The sequence below is a fragment of the Cynocephalus volans genome, chromosome 6 (genome assembly GCF_027409185.1).
Source record: "Cynocephalus volans isolate mCynVol1 chromosome 6, mCynVol1.pri, whole genome shotgun sequence".
Lineage (NCBI taxonomy): Eukaryota > Metazoa > Chordata > Mammalia > Dermoptera > Cynocephalidae > Cynocephalus > Cynocephalus volans.
Window position 1 is genome coordinate 13,132,260 of NC_084465.1, and position 17,585 is coordinate 13,149,844.

At 35.3% G+C, this 17,585-nt stretch overlaps 1 protein-coding gene across 13 annotated transcripts in view; it reads left to right on the top strand.

The window, feature by feature from the left end:
• TPK1 (thiamin pyrophosphokinase 1) overlaps window positions 1–17,585 on the top strand; it is a 355,873-nt gene that overhangs the window by 311,201 nt on the left and 27,087 nt on the right. The window contains exon 9 of one of the 13 annotated variants that reach the window (XM_063099240.1): window positions 1,558–2,025. The exons of the other annotated variants lie outside the window; for them this stretch is intronic. Coding sequence (XP_062955310.1) covers window positions 1,558–1,682 — 125 coding nt within the window. The 3' untranslated portion in view covers window positions 1,683–2,025. Of the gene's footprint in view, window positions 1–1,557; window positions 2,026–17,585 lie in introns of those variants that run through there. 13 annotated transcript variants of the gene reach the window in all.

Sequence of the window (17,585 nt, forward strand, 5' to 3'; positions counted from 1 at the left end):
ACGAGATAAAAAATACAACCAAGAGTGTAAGCAGCAAGCTAGATAGAACAAGTGGAAGACAGAATTTCTGAATGAGAAGACAGTTTTTTTTGAATTAATACAGTTGGACTAAAAAAGAAAAAAAGAAAAAAGAACATTAAAAATTGAAGAAAACCTGTGAGATCTTTCAGATAACTTTAAGCATACAAACATCTGTGTTATGGGTGCACCAGAAGGGGAAGAGAAAGGAAAAAGCATTGAAAGCCTGTTTAATGAAATGATAGCTGTAAACTCTGAAGTATTGGGAGAGATGCAGTCTTACAGATTCAAGAAGCTCAAAGATCCCCAAACAGGACCTCCCCAAGAAACATTATAGTCAAATTGCCAAAATTCAAAGACAAAGAATTCCAAAAACAGCAAGAGAAAAGTGTCAAATCACCTAAAAGTGTATCTCTGTCAGGCTAAAATGTGGTATATGTACACAGTGGAATACCACTCTGCCATAAAAAAGAATGAAATTCTGTCATTCTCAGAAATGTGAATGAACATGAAGAAAATTATGTTAAGTGAAACAAGCAAGGTACAGAGAGAGTAATACCACATGTCCTCACTCATAAGTGGGAGCAAAAGAGGAGGGGGAAGGAAGGAAGGGAGGGAAGGAGGGAGGACAGACAAATCACAATAATGTGCCGAACTTTCAGAAGGAGAGAACAGAACTGTGGTTACGAGATGGGGGAAGGGGAGAAGGGGTCTAGCAAGAAATTGGTTAATAGACACAAGGAATGATTATGTTTTGAAATGATGGACATGCTAATTATCCTGATTTGATCATCACACATTGTACACAGGTATTGATATTCAATTCTACCCCACAAATATGTGAAATCAATTATTTTTCCATTAAAAGAATCAGAGCAAGACTATTAACATTTTGTCAATAGCTAAATATAAAGGTGCCTAGAATTTATTTTTCTAATGCTTTAAACTTGTACCAGCTGCTATGAAACTTAAAAACTATGCATGTTATTCATTTCACATAGGTATGATATATACCTAAAATTGACCTACACAATTAAATTTTTGGTATGTTTTATACTGGAATGGATGTGGTGCTCAAAGGGTAAGACAGTAGGACCCTACTGAAAAACAGTGGAAAAGTGATAAAAGGCTTAGACCTGGAGAAAGTATCTCGACAAAGAAAACCTATACTCTTTTTAACACTCAGATAATAGAGCACTTTTAACTAAGGGCCAGAAAATGAACATGATAGGTTAGCTGGCTACAGAACCATTCAGGAAAGCTTGAGTTGATTGGAACTGCTCAAGCTGGATGCGGGCACTCACTTCAGAGATGTGCCTTGTTGGGGGCTGGGATACAGGTGTGTCCAGGTCTAGATCTGGATGCAGGTGTGCAGGGGAATCGGAAACACATAGGTAAGATGTGTGCCCCCCATCTTAAACACTTCTGTACTAAAGAAATCAGTTTAAAAGGGATACTGAAGAAAGTTTTATGGAGAAAAAGAAAAAAGAGTAGAAAGGTATAATGGATTATATCTGTAAGAGTTTCCTGTCTTTTTAGCACATGCTCATGAAGACTCTTTTTCTACCAACCACTTGGACTGGACTCCCTTGCCAAGAACAAGCAAAGGCAGCACTAGAGAGGGAGTCTGCAGGTGGCCTAAAAACGTGGGACTCATTTCCTGAGGATAACTTTGGCTACTAGTGTAGAAGTGCTGGTCAGGATTACAAATGTGCCAGAAGACTGGAATGGTTCTACAGAAGTTGGTTCCACAGACAAGGAGAAACTAATTTGGCCTGAGAGCTTAAGTCATTGATATTCATGATAAACAGGAAAATGTATAGTATTTCATATCTGAAAATATTAAGATAGATTTATCTGTACTCTGTAAATCCCTGAAGCGGCCTTTGGATAAACAAAGTATGTTATTAGAGATGGTGCTTTTTCAAAACTAAAAGACTTGACATACCTTTTATTCATTGTAGTGGATTGAATTATGTCCCCCCAAAACTCACTGAAGCTTGAATTGTGCCCCCCAAGTTTTATGTATTAGAAACTTAGCTCCCACTGAGAGTGTTATGAGGGTGGGAAATCCTGTTATGGTAATTGAGAGGTGGAGCCTTGAAGAGGTGATTGGATTGCAGGACCATGCAGTAGTGAATGGATTAAAAATGGTGGTCAGGGGCATGGTTCTGAGGGCTTTAAAAGAAGAGGAGAGTCTTTCTCTCTCTGCTCTCTCTGCTTCCACCATCTTGGAGTGTGAGACCCCTGGGTCACTGTCACCACCACCAGATGGACTTTTGACTTCCCAGCCTCAAAAACTGTAAGCAATAAATTTCGTTGTTTTTATAAATCAGTCAGTTCCAAGCATTTTGTTATAAGCAACGGAAATGGACTAATACATTCGTATAAAAGCATTCTTCTTTTTCTGTGCACAGTGTTATGTATTATATTTTAAAATATGCCAAAGTAATGATTTTTAAAAATAAAATTATCTAAAAATTATGCTGGTGACTTCATAGTAATGATCTGTATATTTCCATAGCTTTATTTTTCTTCTCAAAAAAGTACACTCTTGTGCTGCTATCCTGATGATGAATTACCATCAGCCTGAGGGCTGGTGTCTGAAGTAGAGGCTGAGTATGCGGAAAACCAAACCACCCTCAGCTCCTTGGTAGTAAGCATTTAATCAACATGGGGTGAATTGCCAGTAGCAGAACATACCTTTTGTGTATCTCTAGTTGCTTTCTAGAGGATTACCAATATTTGCTGGCCTTTGCAGACACACTGGATCATATTTTCAGATATTAGATAATTTTAAAATCACTTTTGGGTTTCATTCCTACATCGTAAAACAAAAATTCAGAGCCCATCTTCTTACAAGGGGTTTAGATTATTTTTCCTCAAGGGCATTTATGTGTCAACATTTTACTTTCATTAACATTTTTATGAGTGTTTTCACATGCTTATAAATCTTTATTTTAATTTATTCTTATCCACTTAGCAATTTTATAGTATTATCTACCAAGTTGTGGCTGTTTTCCAGACCTAATTTGTAAAACAAACACTGATCCCTGAGAATCAACTATTTATACTTACTGTTAAGAGAATTGATCACTTCTCTCTGCCTTTGGAAGGCTCAAACCAATCTCCTGTTAAAGACTAAAATCTTTATCCCAACCACCTTCTACCCCAACCCCCAACTACCACTCCATTCCATGGTGAAGTAAAACTCTTCAATCAAAAAATAAAAATATTTCTTTGTAGAATCTTAACAAAAACCTTCTGAAAATAAACACCACCCCCAACACACACATGTACACATATACATGTGACCTTAACTGATTCCTTCTTTATATATCCTTTTCCAACCTCTCGAAGAACTCAAGAATTTTAGTCAGGTATTTCTGTTTTGAGTCTGATTTATGAACTCTTCCTTGTCTGGCCAGGTGCCCGCCAGATTCCACAATTCATAATCTGTCACCAGGAGTAATGGCCCATTTCCAAAGGTGAGGCATGACAGTTCCTTCTGCATGCCTCAGATAAACAGATTGTGTGGCTGCTCAGTGATCTATCTGAAGCGGGCTGAAGAGCACATTAACCTTTCAGCACACCCCCATTTTCACTGTGGTTCTTTTCTTTTATGCTCTTCATTTTTCTTCATAAGAGAGAGACCTGATGAATAACACAACACCCAATCACTAGTGAGCAGATTGCTCAAAATCCATAGGAGGTGAGTAGGCTGTGCTACCCAGTGAATTTCAAAACATCTCAACCTTCAAACCTCATTGTATGAAATGCCTTCAAAAAGTCAGTGGGATTAAGAGGAGGATTTGTTTTGGTTTTGTGTTTGGTTTCTCAATGACATAAGCTATTTTCTATGACACTTGATGGTGAGGAATCCCTCCCACTCACTGTTTTTCCCTTTTCTTCATTTCTAACACAAGACTACAGATGGCCCTCTGCATTCCTAGGATTCAGACGACTAAAGGCTTCAGGAAGAAAATTTAACTTAGGCTTTAAATACTGAGTCCCATTTTGTTTCATTTTCATGAATTTTGTGTCTGTGTATACTTCTGGGATATTTCTGCAGAGATATAAAATTTTCATTTTCCAAGGTTTGGGCAGTACAATGGGAGGTATTCAAAAAATTTGGCCTGGTGCAGGTCAGTCCAGCTACCTAAGAAGGAACTCAGATGGTCTTGAATAGATGCACGGTAAGAACGGGCACACGAAAATCATCAGGCACCAAATACTGCTAAGATAATTCATTTCCAGTCAGTATGGGAACTACAGAAGGCTCAAAAGTTGATCTAATCTCACCAAAGTTAACTATCGGCACCTGTGTGTGTGTGCACGTGTGTGTACAAAACCCTTTCTATGTGTTCAAAGTACATTGGAGTGAAAGTCACATTTTAGAGTTTTAAGAAGGAACTGAGTGAATTAAAAGTAGAGCAGGGGCACATAATTCATTCCAGGAACCTAGTAACTAAAGAAACAAAAGTGATATACTAATTATCTTGATAGCTAAAAGGGCAGATACCAGACACTGAAAGTAGGTAGTGGGAAGAAATTTGTTTTTCTTGTTTTGTTTCTTTATGCCGAACCCTGGGTAGTTTCAAGAAGATAGGAAAGGAAATGGTAAAGAGAAAAAAACTAATGGTGCTAAAAATAGAGGGACTGATTTTTGAAAGAATGGCCTGGATCAGTAATTCCCACTCTCTAATGCATTTTGTTTAAATGCAGATTCTGGTTCTGTAGTGCTGGGGTGAGGATAGAGATCATGCCTTTCTAACAAGCTCCCAAGTGATGCTGATGCTGCTGGTTCCCAGACCACACTTTGAGTTATAAGTGCCTAGAATAAAAGGGCAATAAGTCCTAGAAGAGGGTTTAATTCTGGATGAGGAACAAGTGTCCTTCTCTAATATCTGTAAAAAAAGATTAAAAGATACTCGTAGAAGTTTGGGCAAGATGGTGAAGGACAAGAAATCAATATGGTTTTATCTTCTAGTCTCAGTATTAAATATGGAAGGAGAAAAAAAAACTTAGAATGGGAAATGAATATCCTATCTAGGAGATACCACAGCCCAAAAGAGATAATGATCTCCTGAGGGTTTATTTGTTTTGTTTTTTGGTTTTTTTTTTTCTTTCTTTTATATAGCTATCATTTACTTTGGAAATCTGAATTAATCCTTCTATTGTAACTTGAATTTCTACATCTTGATGTATTTTTACCTCTACATTAATCACCTCAAGACCAAAGTTTTAGTATAATATTTTATAAATATAAATGGTCAATAACAGATATTTGATTGATTGATTAGTCAGGAGTCCTGAGTTCTGGCCACAGTTCTACTCCTGGCTCCCAACCAATGGTAAATCACTTAGACTTTCTCTGCCTCAGTTTCCTTATCTGTCTCAGAGTGATAATATCATTTTCTCTCCGTCTCCTACAGTTACTATGAGAGAGAACTGAAATCTTAAATATAATGCTACTTTGGAAAATCTATCCAAATTTAAGGTGATCTTAATAGCAGTATTATTTTATTTCATCAAGAGACTTTTACATATTATAAGAGATTTTATATTATCTGTAAGATACTACACAGTAAATCTTCCAGCCTCAATAGAAAAATTATTTACTTAATGTCTACTTTTTGAATGCCTATGACCCCTCTGAACTGTAGAGGAAAGAATGGAAAAAAGCCCCTGCCAGCTGCTGGTTTAGCTCTCTCTATGGGCCCAATATTGCTCAAGTACATTTTCCATCATAAGGAATTGGAATTCTGTTTAATGGTTCACCTTTTCCAAAAATTTCCGAGGGGTGATGTGCAAAAACTGCTGATTACACAGAAGGTAAAAAAAAAAAAAAAAAAAAAAAAAAAAAAAAAAAAAACTCCCTATGAGCAAGGATATCTTCATTAATCGGCCTCCACAACATAAAATGCAGATCTGTGTGTGTGTCTTCGTAAATGGGACAGGAATCCCAGTATGTTTTATGCTATTCTAATAAAAAGAATGGAAAAAAAGGGTCCAAACTGCCTTTGCTAATTGGCACCTGCCATTTGCTCAACACCAAGCTAAAGGTTGTAAGATATTCTAAAAGTATTTACTACTAATCCTTGCCTCAAGGCTCTTCAAATCCTTCTGGTAAACCAAGGAAACATATCTCAAACTAGTCATGAATGTTTCAGCACTTACTATCTGTAAGAGTGTGATAAACACAAGTAAGTACCAAATAGCAGGATACTTTCAATAAATGCAATGAAGAACGCTCAGACTTATCCTGAATAAGAGATGCTCCTTATTAGGCAGGGCAAATAGTGTTTGTCATTTAGTTTATGTGAGTGATAAAACTACTGAATTTTTAAAAAAGACTAGCAGTTTTCAAGTAATCAAGAAAACAAATGAACAGAGAAAATATGAACCGAAACATGAAGTCATTAGTATAGTTCCAATTTATAAACTGCACCCCTTTATATTTCTGACATTTTTTACTTAAAATATGCTCAAATATATGCTGATATATATGCAGTATAGAAATGAGGTCCTATTCATTACTCACATGCTAGTTCAGTAAATCTGAAACTTAGAAAAGAGGGAGGAAGAAAGATATAAAGAATGTAAGTTGTTCATACATTCTTACATCCCTTTCAAAAATGTGAATATTGATCTTTATATTCCTGGAGGATAGGAAATAAGGCATATGGCCTTGTGCTTGGCTCGTTCTATATCTCTCTGTATTCTACTGCATATATTTGACTTTGGTTAAGAGGTAGAGAGTAGCTCTTAGGTTTTAAAGATAACTTGAGAATGACCTGATGAGGAAGTTAAATGTCTCTTTATGAAATAGAAGCATGGCCCTTTACCTGTATTACATTTTGTAACGTTGGATATACTAATTATCTTGATTTGAGCATCACATATTGCACACAGGTAGTGACATTCAACTCTGTATCCCACAGATAGGTACAATCAACTATGTTACAATAAGTTTTTTTTAAAATACAAAAAATAAAGTTTTAAAAAAAGAGAAACATGAATCTCTGGTTAAAAAATATAAAGATGATAAATATATTAATCAGATTTTATCTCATATACTCTTATCCTTGGACCTTCTAGCACAGTGTAGTAAAATGTTACATGCTTATCACAACCTGTATTTGATCTTTTTTAGTTCTGACAGAAAAGTAGAGGGCCTTAATCTGTACATTACTGTTAGTATAGACAAAATTAAAATGATTATTTTATAATATTCCTTATTGTACATTAGAATATTAAAATATTCCTCATCAAAGTATCTGTGAGACAAATATGTTTTCTAAAGGCTGAGTGAACCCTGTTATTGAAATTAAGGACTTTTAGTTTAATGATTATGTTCAAAGTTGAATTCTCTTTAACGAACCTAAACAACTGTCTTCAACTTCATTTATACTGAAAAAGATCATAATATTGAAATAAACCCCATTATATATGATAAAAATACAAAAAAATGCATATTGAATTAGCCAAAAATTATTAAAGGATTTAAAGCATCATATACTTGTAATTATTCCATCTTTAATCATTGAAAATTCCTAAATAAAGTAATACCTCACTCTCTGTGTCTCAAATATGCATTTGAGGGATTTAAAAATGTATTTTCTAACTATGAAGCCTTTCTAATTGCAAAGAGCCATCACTGATGAATATTCCTCTTTGCTTATGGTCTCCACATTTCATTCTGGAACACTTCTACCGTGTGCCCACTGTGTCCCAGGCACTGAGAATACAAAGATAAACAAGACTTGGCTCCTGCCTTCCAGTGCTCATCCTCTAGTTCAGTAAATCTCAAATTTTAGAACAGAGAGAGAAAGAAGGATATAAAGAACATATGGAGGCATTTGTCTAACATCTTCTCCAGATATTTTCAATATACTTTCCTCTGTGTGATGGCCTGAGAGCTCTCTCAACTATATAAATGATGCCCAGCATGAGCTCCTAATATGAATATATTTTATATCCCTCATTTTTGTGGCAATGAAATAATCATTTTAAAAATACTACTGCAGTGACAAATGCTTATACGGTACTTACTATATACCAGATAGCCTTTAGAGCAATTTACATATTAATGACTTTAATCCTCTCAACAATATCTGAGGTAGGTACTGTTAGTATGCCAATTTTACAGGTGAGGAGACTGAAGTACAGATAGGGTAAGTAACTTACCCAAGATCACAGAGCTAGGAAGAGGCAGAACTAGAACACTTATTTAGGAATTTGGCTCTAAAGTCTGGCTCCTAACAACTATGTTATACTGCTTCATTTGACTGAAGTTAACTGGAAAAAAAAGCACTTGAAACTTTAAATTAACCATACCTATTCTTTAAAAAAAGATAATTGATAGTTTATAGTTTTGAGTTCCTTTAAACAAATGAATTGCAGGGGGGGGGGAACTAGTAGGAATAAAACACCCACAAAGACATTATATATTAGAATTATGAGATTGAAACTATAAGCAGTCATGTCTACTCTTTAAAGAAATAAAAGCCAAGCTTGAAACTTAGGCAGGAAAATGGGAACTATCAAAATTAACATAGCAGATTTGAAAACGTAATAGAAATCCAAGAATTAAAAAAAAACAGTAACAAAAATTAAGAATTCAATAGAAGAGAAGATATGTTTATTGCAGCTCTATGTACAATAGCCAAGAGCTGGAACCAGCCCAAATGTCCATCATCTGATGAGTGGATAAGGAAAGTGAGGTATATCTACACAATGGAATACTACTGTGCTGTAAAAAAGAATGAAATACTACCATTCGCAACAACATGGATGGACTTAAAGAAAATTATATTAAGTGAAACAAGTCAGGCACAGAAAGAGAAATACCACATGATCTCACTTATTTGTGGGAGCTTAAAATTAATAAATAAACACACAAACAAAGGGGGGGGAAGAAGAGAGAATAACCACAAAAATTCCTTAAACTAAGCCAAGTGCACAGATACGATGTATGTTGGGGGGGATGGGGGGGGAGAGGAATGGGTAAAGGGGCATGAAAATCAAGTACAATGTATTTTGAGAAGTAAAATTAAATTTAATTAATTTTTTTTAAAAAGGAGAAGATATGAGAAAGACATTTCCTTGTTGTCCCATAAAAGAGAGAAAGAAAATGGAATAGCCACAATGTTTGAAAAGAAAACAGCTAAGAATAAATCTTATGCAGGATAAATAAAAGGAAATCCACACCTAGACCTATGTCTTAGTTCATTTGGGCTGCAGTAATAAAATACTTTACACTGAGTAACTTATAAACAACAGAAATTTATTGCTTACAGTTTTGGAGGCCACAAAGTCCAAGATCAAGGTGCCGGGAGATTCAGTCTAGTGAGGGCTCTTTGCTCATAGATGGTGCTTTCTGTGTGTCCTCACTCAGCAAAAGGGTCAAAAAAAGCTTCCTCAGGCATCTCTTTTAAGAGCACTAATCCCATTCATGAGGGCTCCACCCTCATGATCTAATCACTTCCCAAAGGTCCCACCTCTTAATATTAACACGTTGGGGATTAAATTTCAACATATGAATTTTGGAGGGACACAAACATTCAGATCATAGCAGCCTATCATAGTGAAATTACATAAAAACTAAGACAAAGAAAAAAATCATAAAAGGAGCCAGAGAAAAAAGATGGATTCCTTTATGAGGGGCAACAGACTGTCAGCTGACCTTTTGAGCATCACTATGGAAGTCAAAACGGTAGGATAATAGTTTCAGTGGACCGGAAGTAACTGTCACCACCGAACTCTATCCATAGCAAAAATACATTCAAGAATAAGGATGCAATAAGGACATTTCAGACAAACAAAAAGAGAAGTAGTAAGGATAGCCAAATAAAGAACATTCTCAAGGATTTATATCTCAGGCAGCGTGAAAATGATCCACTTAAAATGTAAAGAGATGCTGGGAGGAATAAGGAGTAAAGAAAACAAAAACAAAACAAAACATAAAAAGCTGGCTGGGTAGCTCAGTTTGTTACAGGCAGCCTTATGACACCAAGATCACAGGTTCAGATCCCTGTACCAGCCAGCCGCCAAACAAACAAAAATTCCTTTTTTTAAAAAAAAGGTGAATCTAAATATAAATTATTGCAAGTGAAAACAATGATGTTCTGTTGGTTTTAAAAATATATAGATGTGACAATGCAGATGAACCTGGAGGGCATTCTGTTAAGTGAAATAAGCCAGGCACGGGGAGGCAAACACTGTGTTATCTCACGCAGATGTGGAATCTAAAAAAGGTGAACTCATAGAAACAAGAGTAGAACGGTGGTTACCAGGGGCTGAGTGACATTGGAGAGATGTTTGTCAAAGGACACAAAATTTCAGTTAATGGAATAAGTTCAAGAGATCTAATGTAGAACACAGCGACTGCAGCTACTGACGATGTATTCATGAAAATTGCTGAGTAGATTTTAAGTGTTCTTACCATAAAAAAAAATGCTAGGTAATGTATATGTTTATTAGCACCATTTAATCATTCCACAATGTGTGTTTATTTCAAAGCACATGCTATACATGATACTCATATATGTAGTTTTTGTGTCAACAAACAAATAAAAGAAAAATATAGAAGTGTTACTTAAGAATAAACTGAAAATGGATCATGGAATTTAATGTAAAATATCAAACTATAAAATTTCTAGAAAAAAAAAACATAGAAGAAAATCCACACCAAAAGAGGAATAAAAAGAGCAAACTTCTGATACATGCAACAATTTGGATGAACCTCAAAGAAATTATGCTGAGTGAAATGACAGCCAATTTTAAAAGATTATAAACTACTTAATTCTATTTATGCAAAATTTTTGAAGTAACCTAATTATGGATATGGAAAACAGATTAGTGATTGGGAAGGGTTAGCAATGGTGGACGGGATGAATGTGGCTATAAAGGGGTAACATGAAGAGCCTTGTAATGAGAGTACAGTTGAGTATGTTGATTGTGGGGTGGCTACACAAGGCTGCACTAGCGATAAAATTTCACAGAACTCTATCCCCCAACCCTGACACTCATTAACAAATGAGTAGATGTACAACTGGTGAAATGTGAATAAGGCTTATGGATTGCACCAAGGTCAATTTCTTGGTTTTGCTATTGTACTGAAATTGTGTATGATATACTTGAGGAAACTGGGGGAAGGGTGAATGGAAATTTCCTGTACATTTCTTTACAACCTCTTGTGACTCTATAATTATTTCAAAAGAAAAAGATTTTTTAGAAGTGAAGGGAAAAATATATGCAATTAAAATACACAACCATAGAATATACAAATAGGTTAGGATGGTTAAATGAAGTTAAAGTATTCTGAGATTCTTGTATTCTCCAGAATGAGAGAAAAAAAATATCAGATGTATGATTTGAAAATATTTTCTCTTTCTCTGAGTTGTCTTTTTATATGCTTTTTTAAAAAAATTGAAACATAGTTAATTGTACATATCCGTGCGGTACAGACTTGAATATCGATACCTAAGTGCAATCTGTCTTTTCACATACTTGATACTATATTTTGATGCACAAAATTTTTCATTTGATGAAGTCAAATTTATCTTTTTCCTTGATTGCACTTTTCTGTTCTTTTATAAAGCTGTTTTTTATTGAAGATGCTATTTTATGTTTTAATTAGATTGCTGTTTATATTTATATTTATTTATCCCCATCTCTTAGTTATCCGTAATTTAGATAGTCTTACTAGTAACCTGTCTCACAAATAAGATGATGTGTGTTTCCTATGGCTGCTGTAACAAGTTATTACCAACTTAGTGGCTTCAAACACACAAATTTATCATCATACAGTTCTGTGGTTCAGAAATCTGAAATGGGTCTCAATGGGCTAAAACAAGGTGTCAAGAGACCCGTGTTCCTTTCTGGAAGCTCCAGAGGAGAATCTGTGTCATAGCACTTTCCAGCTTCTGGAGACCACCCACATTCCTTGGCTTTTTGCTCTCTTCCTCTGTTTCCAAAACCAGCAACATTGGGCCAAGTCTTTCTCACATTGCATCATTCTGAGCTACTCTTCTACCTCCTCCTTCCACTTTTAAAGATCCTATTCATTGCATTGCACCCACCTGGATAATCCAGGATGCTCTCCCTATTTTGTCAGCTGATTAGGACACTTCACTTCATCTGTAACCTTAATTTCCTATGTACCATGTAACATATATATTCACAGGTCCCATGTATTAGGAGATGGACATCTTTGGCAGCTATTGTTCTGTGAACCACAGGTGACCTCACTGGTGGCCTGTTGTACTAAAGCTAGGGACTACAGTGCATCTGATCTGATGTCAGGTAATGAATTTGCAAGTCTTCAGAAAGATAGAGATTATAGATAACTTCGGTCTTGTCTCGACAACCCTCTTTGGATAGTAGCACAGATGATAAAGGCAGGTAGTTTAGCAAATATGCAAATTATTGATTCCTAATAAGTCTGTTTCATAATAGCTAAGCCAGAAGTTTCTGTTCTTACTGTACTGGAGGAAAGCAACTCAGAAATTTGGGATTATGAATAGTAGTCTTAAAATTGGCTTTCCAAAACATGGACAGGTACTTTCTGTAAGGGCAGCATGGTACAGGCGAGCAATCAAGGGATTTGGAGTCAAGGGGACCTGGCACCAGGTTCCAGCTTATCTATTTTATTAGAAGAGTCCACTGGAATTCGACTATATCCCTCCAACATTACAGAGTTGTGAATACATACAAAACTTTGTGTGGTCGCATATCTCAAATATCTCTAAAATGCAGATTGATACTTTTCTAAAAAATGAGAAAAATTAGTGCTTTAAGTGTCTAAAGTAGTTTAAAGACACATAGCCATACTGTTTACCAAACGATAATGGCTTTAGGAAAATATATTAAATGATGCATTTTAAAAGCAATTTCTTGTTTTGATGCTGAAGATAAAAGGATTCTCCCTACCTAATGCTCTTAGAAGCCAGAGTTAAGATGATGACAGTGAATTCTGTTAGGTCTTTTCTTTGATTAAAAGGAAATTGAGACAACAGACATGCTGACTTGTTTACTTCTAAGCTTCCTCTCCTAGCTCTCCAGCCCACATTTTCTTGCCTAAGTAATCTACTGCCACATCTAGACAGAGGGGAGAAAAACTCTAATCTAAAGATGAATAGAGTAGCATGTCAATGGCTTTAGTGATGTACGTAAAATCTGAATTTTTCTCTCTGTATGCATCAATGTGTCTTTTATCCTGAGAAATCTTGATTGTAAAAACTAGGATTATTATTAAAGAGGGCAGCAAGCAATTTAGGAAGTGTCCTGTCTTCCTGTGACAAAAACTTTGCAGCTAAGCACAGTAATTTATGTTGATAAATTGCAGCTGTCAGAGTGTCCAAATTACTTCATGGGATATATTTCTAACTTTGCATTTCTCGTTCATGCATTCTGATGTATGAACTTCTATTAAAAAAAAAAAAAAAGAAAGAAAGAAAGAAAGAAAGAAAGAAAGAAAAGGGAAAACACAGCAAGTCTTTGGAGATATTCCCTAAATAGTGACAACCTAGTTTGGGTAAGAATGATCATAAGATAATAAGAATGATTAACACTATTTCCTTTTCCCCAAAAAATTTGCAAGGATCTTAAGGTAGGAAGAAATGGTAGAGAAACAGGGCATTACTTGAAAGAGTTAGGTTTCCAAGGAAAGAATAGAAAATGTCAGAAAAGTGGATAAATTGGTTCCAAAGCATACATACATACGGTAGTGGATTGAATTATGTCCCCCAAGTTTTATGTGTTAGAAACTTGGCCCCCACTGTGATTGTTGAGAGGGTGGGAAAATCCTATTGTAATTTAAAGGTGTGGCCTTGGAGAAGTGATTGGATTGTAGACTGTGCCATAGTGAATGGATTAAAAATGGTGGCCAGGGGTGTGGTTCTGAGGGCTCTAAAATTAGAGAGAAGAGAGTCTGTCTTCCTGTCTCTCTTGCTCTCTCTGTCCTCTCTGCTTCCACCATCTTGCAATGTGAGACCCCTGGGTCACTGTCACCACCACCAGATGGACTTTGGACTCCCCATCATCAGAAACTGTAAGCAATAAATTTCATTTTATTTATAAATTACATAGTTCCAGGTATTTTGTTAGAAGAGACAGAAATGGACTAATACAACTACTAACAAAAAGGTTGAAAGGCAATTGGAAGCTAAAGTGGTTAAAACAAGAACTACAAGTTACTCGAAAAGGTAATGGAAAGGACACAAAAATTACACAGATTAAGTTCTACTTGTGACAGTGTTATGCCTAGTGTAAGAGGGGGAAAAAGTGAATAATATATTTAAAAAGTGAAAAATAGATAAAATGTATACTGAAATAAGAGCCTGCAAACTTCTAATCCCTGTTTTGCATACAAAGGGATTAGCTATTGCTACATTAGCTATTGCTAAAAAGATGCTGTGTTTCATACTGTGTCAAAATCCAGTGGTTGAAAACAAGTCATTAACTATTATTGCTCATGCAGCTGCAGCTCAGGTAAGATATGCCTGATCTAAAGCTGGACTTTACACAGCACCTACTGAGTCACTGCTCTGCCTCTTAAAATAAATCTGTGGAACCTCTGACCATTCATGCTCTTCATGTCTCTCTTTGGACTTTGGCTAGCATGTTGCTCTCAAGTGGCAGACACTCAAGACAGAAAGCAGAAACATGCAAAGTTCTTTAAGGCCTAGCTCTGCCCTGGCACATGGCCCTCTCTGCCCACATGCTGTTGCCCAAAACAATCACATGGCCAAGCCTATTTCAAGGAGCAGAAAAGTACACCCTGTTCACAAACAAAACTGTTCCTAATATTGTACCCAGAAAAACCTGTACTACAGAAGGTAAGAACATCTAGGTCAATTTATAATGTTATTATTTAAGAGAAATTTTTGAAGAAGTTCTTTAATAATTCACGCATTAGAAATCCCAACCTAAGGAATAGATGTTATCGCTTTTAGCCTCTATATCTCATCCCCTAATTTTTATAAAACTCAAAAAAATGATCAAGTTGTAGAAACCTCTCCATTATTTATATTCTTTTTTTTTTTTTATAATTTGTCAACTTTCAATATTTGTTGAAGAAATGAATGAATGAAGCTCTCTTAGCCATAAGAAGTGAGATCATTGCTTTGCTAATAAAGAGCTTCCAGACTGAGCATTAACACCAGCTAGACATTTCCAAGATACCAGTTTCTCACATGGGCAATGGACCATATCAATCAATATAAATAGTTCAGTGCTTTCGGAAAAATAATTGAAAGCCTGGGCTTTTGCTAGCAAAGGATTAGTAGTTATCATCTTAGTGGAACAACAGCATATTGTAGACTCAATGCAAAAGAATTTTATTCCAATTCCTACTTCAGTATTCTCTATCATATTTGTCGAATATTCCAAAATATTGTTTAATCACTAATCACTTTTTTGTAAACAAAAATTATGCAGTGGTTTTCTATTGCTTAATAGTCTAGAATTCAAATCCTTCTCCATCTGGTTCTTTCTAGCCATCAATCTTATCTCTTGAAAAACATGTCACTTTGTAGAATCATAAATCTTAGTACTGACATTTGAATGTATGTTATAGAATACTACTTTAATAGGAAAACTTACAAATTATTGATGAACCATCTCTTCTCCCTGTGTTTGAACAACCAAGAATACACAATTTTTACAGAAAGCAGAGTGAGTGTTACATTGTAAATAATAATTGATTTAGGGGAGTAGTGGGTCCTAGGGAAAAATTAGAAAGTCCAGAGGCAAGAAAAAATTGAGGATTAAAAATGTGATAGCGAAATATATAGAGAAACTTATGTAGGTCACAATTTCTTATGCTAAACTTTGGTGCCAATTCTCAAATTCAAAAGTAGAATCAGAAATAATGTGTCATCCATAACTGCAGAAGAGTATATTCTCATTTAGAATAAGTCATGAGGCTAGATGGGATAAAGGACTTTGTAACTGCTAATGTTTATGAATATTGTATTTGAAGGTGATATAATTAAGGATTATTTAAATTGTGTCACTAATTTGTAATGTGTGATAATTCATTATGTCGTTTATTATCTATTTGTTATAGCAGGACAAACAATAAGTCATTTAAACTATTTGGATAAGCAAATTATTTTAAAGAACTTTAGAATACATTTATTTTCTCAAACAAATTTATTTATAATTATTCAAATTCATACATGATACCTTTCTGCAACTCTACCTACCACAAATTGTGATATTATTTTGCTTTGTTTTTAAATCTCAAACCATATTCTAACTAAATATTTTGTGTGTTCAGCACTGCATAGTTAAGAATATTTTTCATGAGCCTCAGGGCATCTGGGCTATGGTGAATTGTGGCTACACCTTTACATGCAACCTGATTTGAATTCTCTACTTTTACTCATTAGATTCCTTTTTCTGAGCTGATTTGGTTGGAGGGACTAACTGGACTTGTCAAGATCATCTAAACCAGTTTGTGCACATATCACAATATTTCATATCACAAATTTAACTAAATAATTTGTCATGTGACACTTAAGATGACAGTGACTGGAATCATTGGATTCCCCTCTCCTCCATTAAAGTTCTTCTGGCTGAAGGTCTTAAAAATGAGGAAAAGAGAGGTAAAATGTGCCTTGGAGAGTGATGTAGGGTTGGTTGCTTGGTTGTGGGTTTGCCTTATTTTGTGATTATTTTTAATGCCATTCTAGACAAGCCTACAAACTTAAGTTATTCAAGGCTAGATATGTAAATTGCTAACTTCTGAGTTTCTTTCATGGCCAGAGGTAGAAATACAAGCTCTCAACAATACTAATTCCTGAGAGCCCAGGAAATATGTTGCATGTAGGCATTCTGGCCCGGAACTCCCCACATCTATGGGAGATAAACAGCCAACTCTCTTATAAGTTTGTCCAGAAATAAAGAACTTAGAAGGATTTTTTTCCAATGCCTTGTAGCAAATACCCTGCCTAAGCATGTGGCCTTTGTTTTTCTTCTCTGCCATTTTCTAATGACTCTTGTAAATGACTGAGAGAGTGGTGAAATCCTCCTGTGAAGTAGAACTTATACTCAGAGGTGGCAGTCCTGCATGAGGGGTATTGGAGTAACATCAGTTAAATAACAATCACGTGCACTGAAAAAAAAAGTTGATGTTCTGAGAGAGTGTTTTTTCCTCACAAACAAGAAATAAAGGAACTCTAGAACTGGCATCTAGTTTAAACTCTGAGTCATAAGATTAACTCTTGTTTTTAGTTTATTTTGAGTCATGTACTTAAAGAAAGTACAGCATATTAGGATGATGTTAGAGCAGCCACGTGGATAAAATTCTGTTCTTTTCCCTAGTTCAGCTATACTAGCGTTTGCAAGAGATGGTGGATAAATCTACTGTCATCCTTAACATCAGACTACAAACAAGGCTAATAAAATACCATTTATGCAATCAGGATATCTACAGTTTAGGTGGAAAGAAAAGACATATACATAAAAAGATATGAAAATATAAATAATTAAAATTAGCATATATAAAGCATGTTTCTCAAGCAGTTCAATGTTTCAACATACCCAGTGTCATTCAA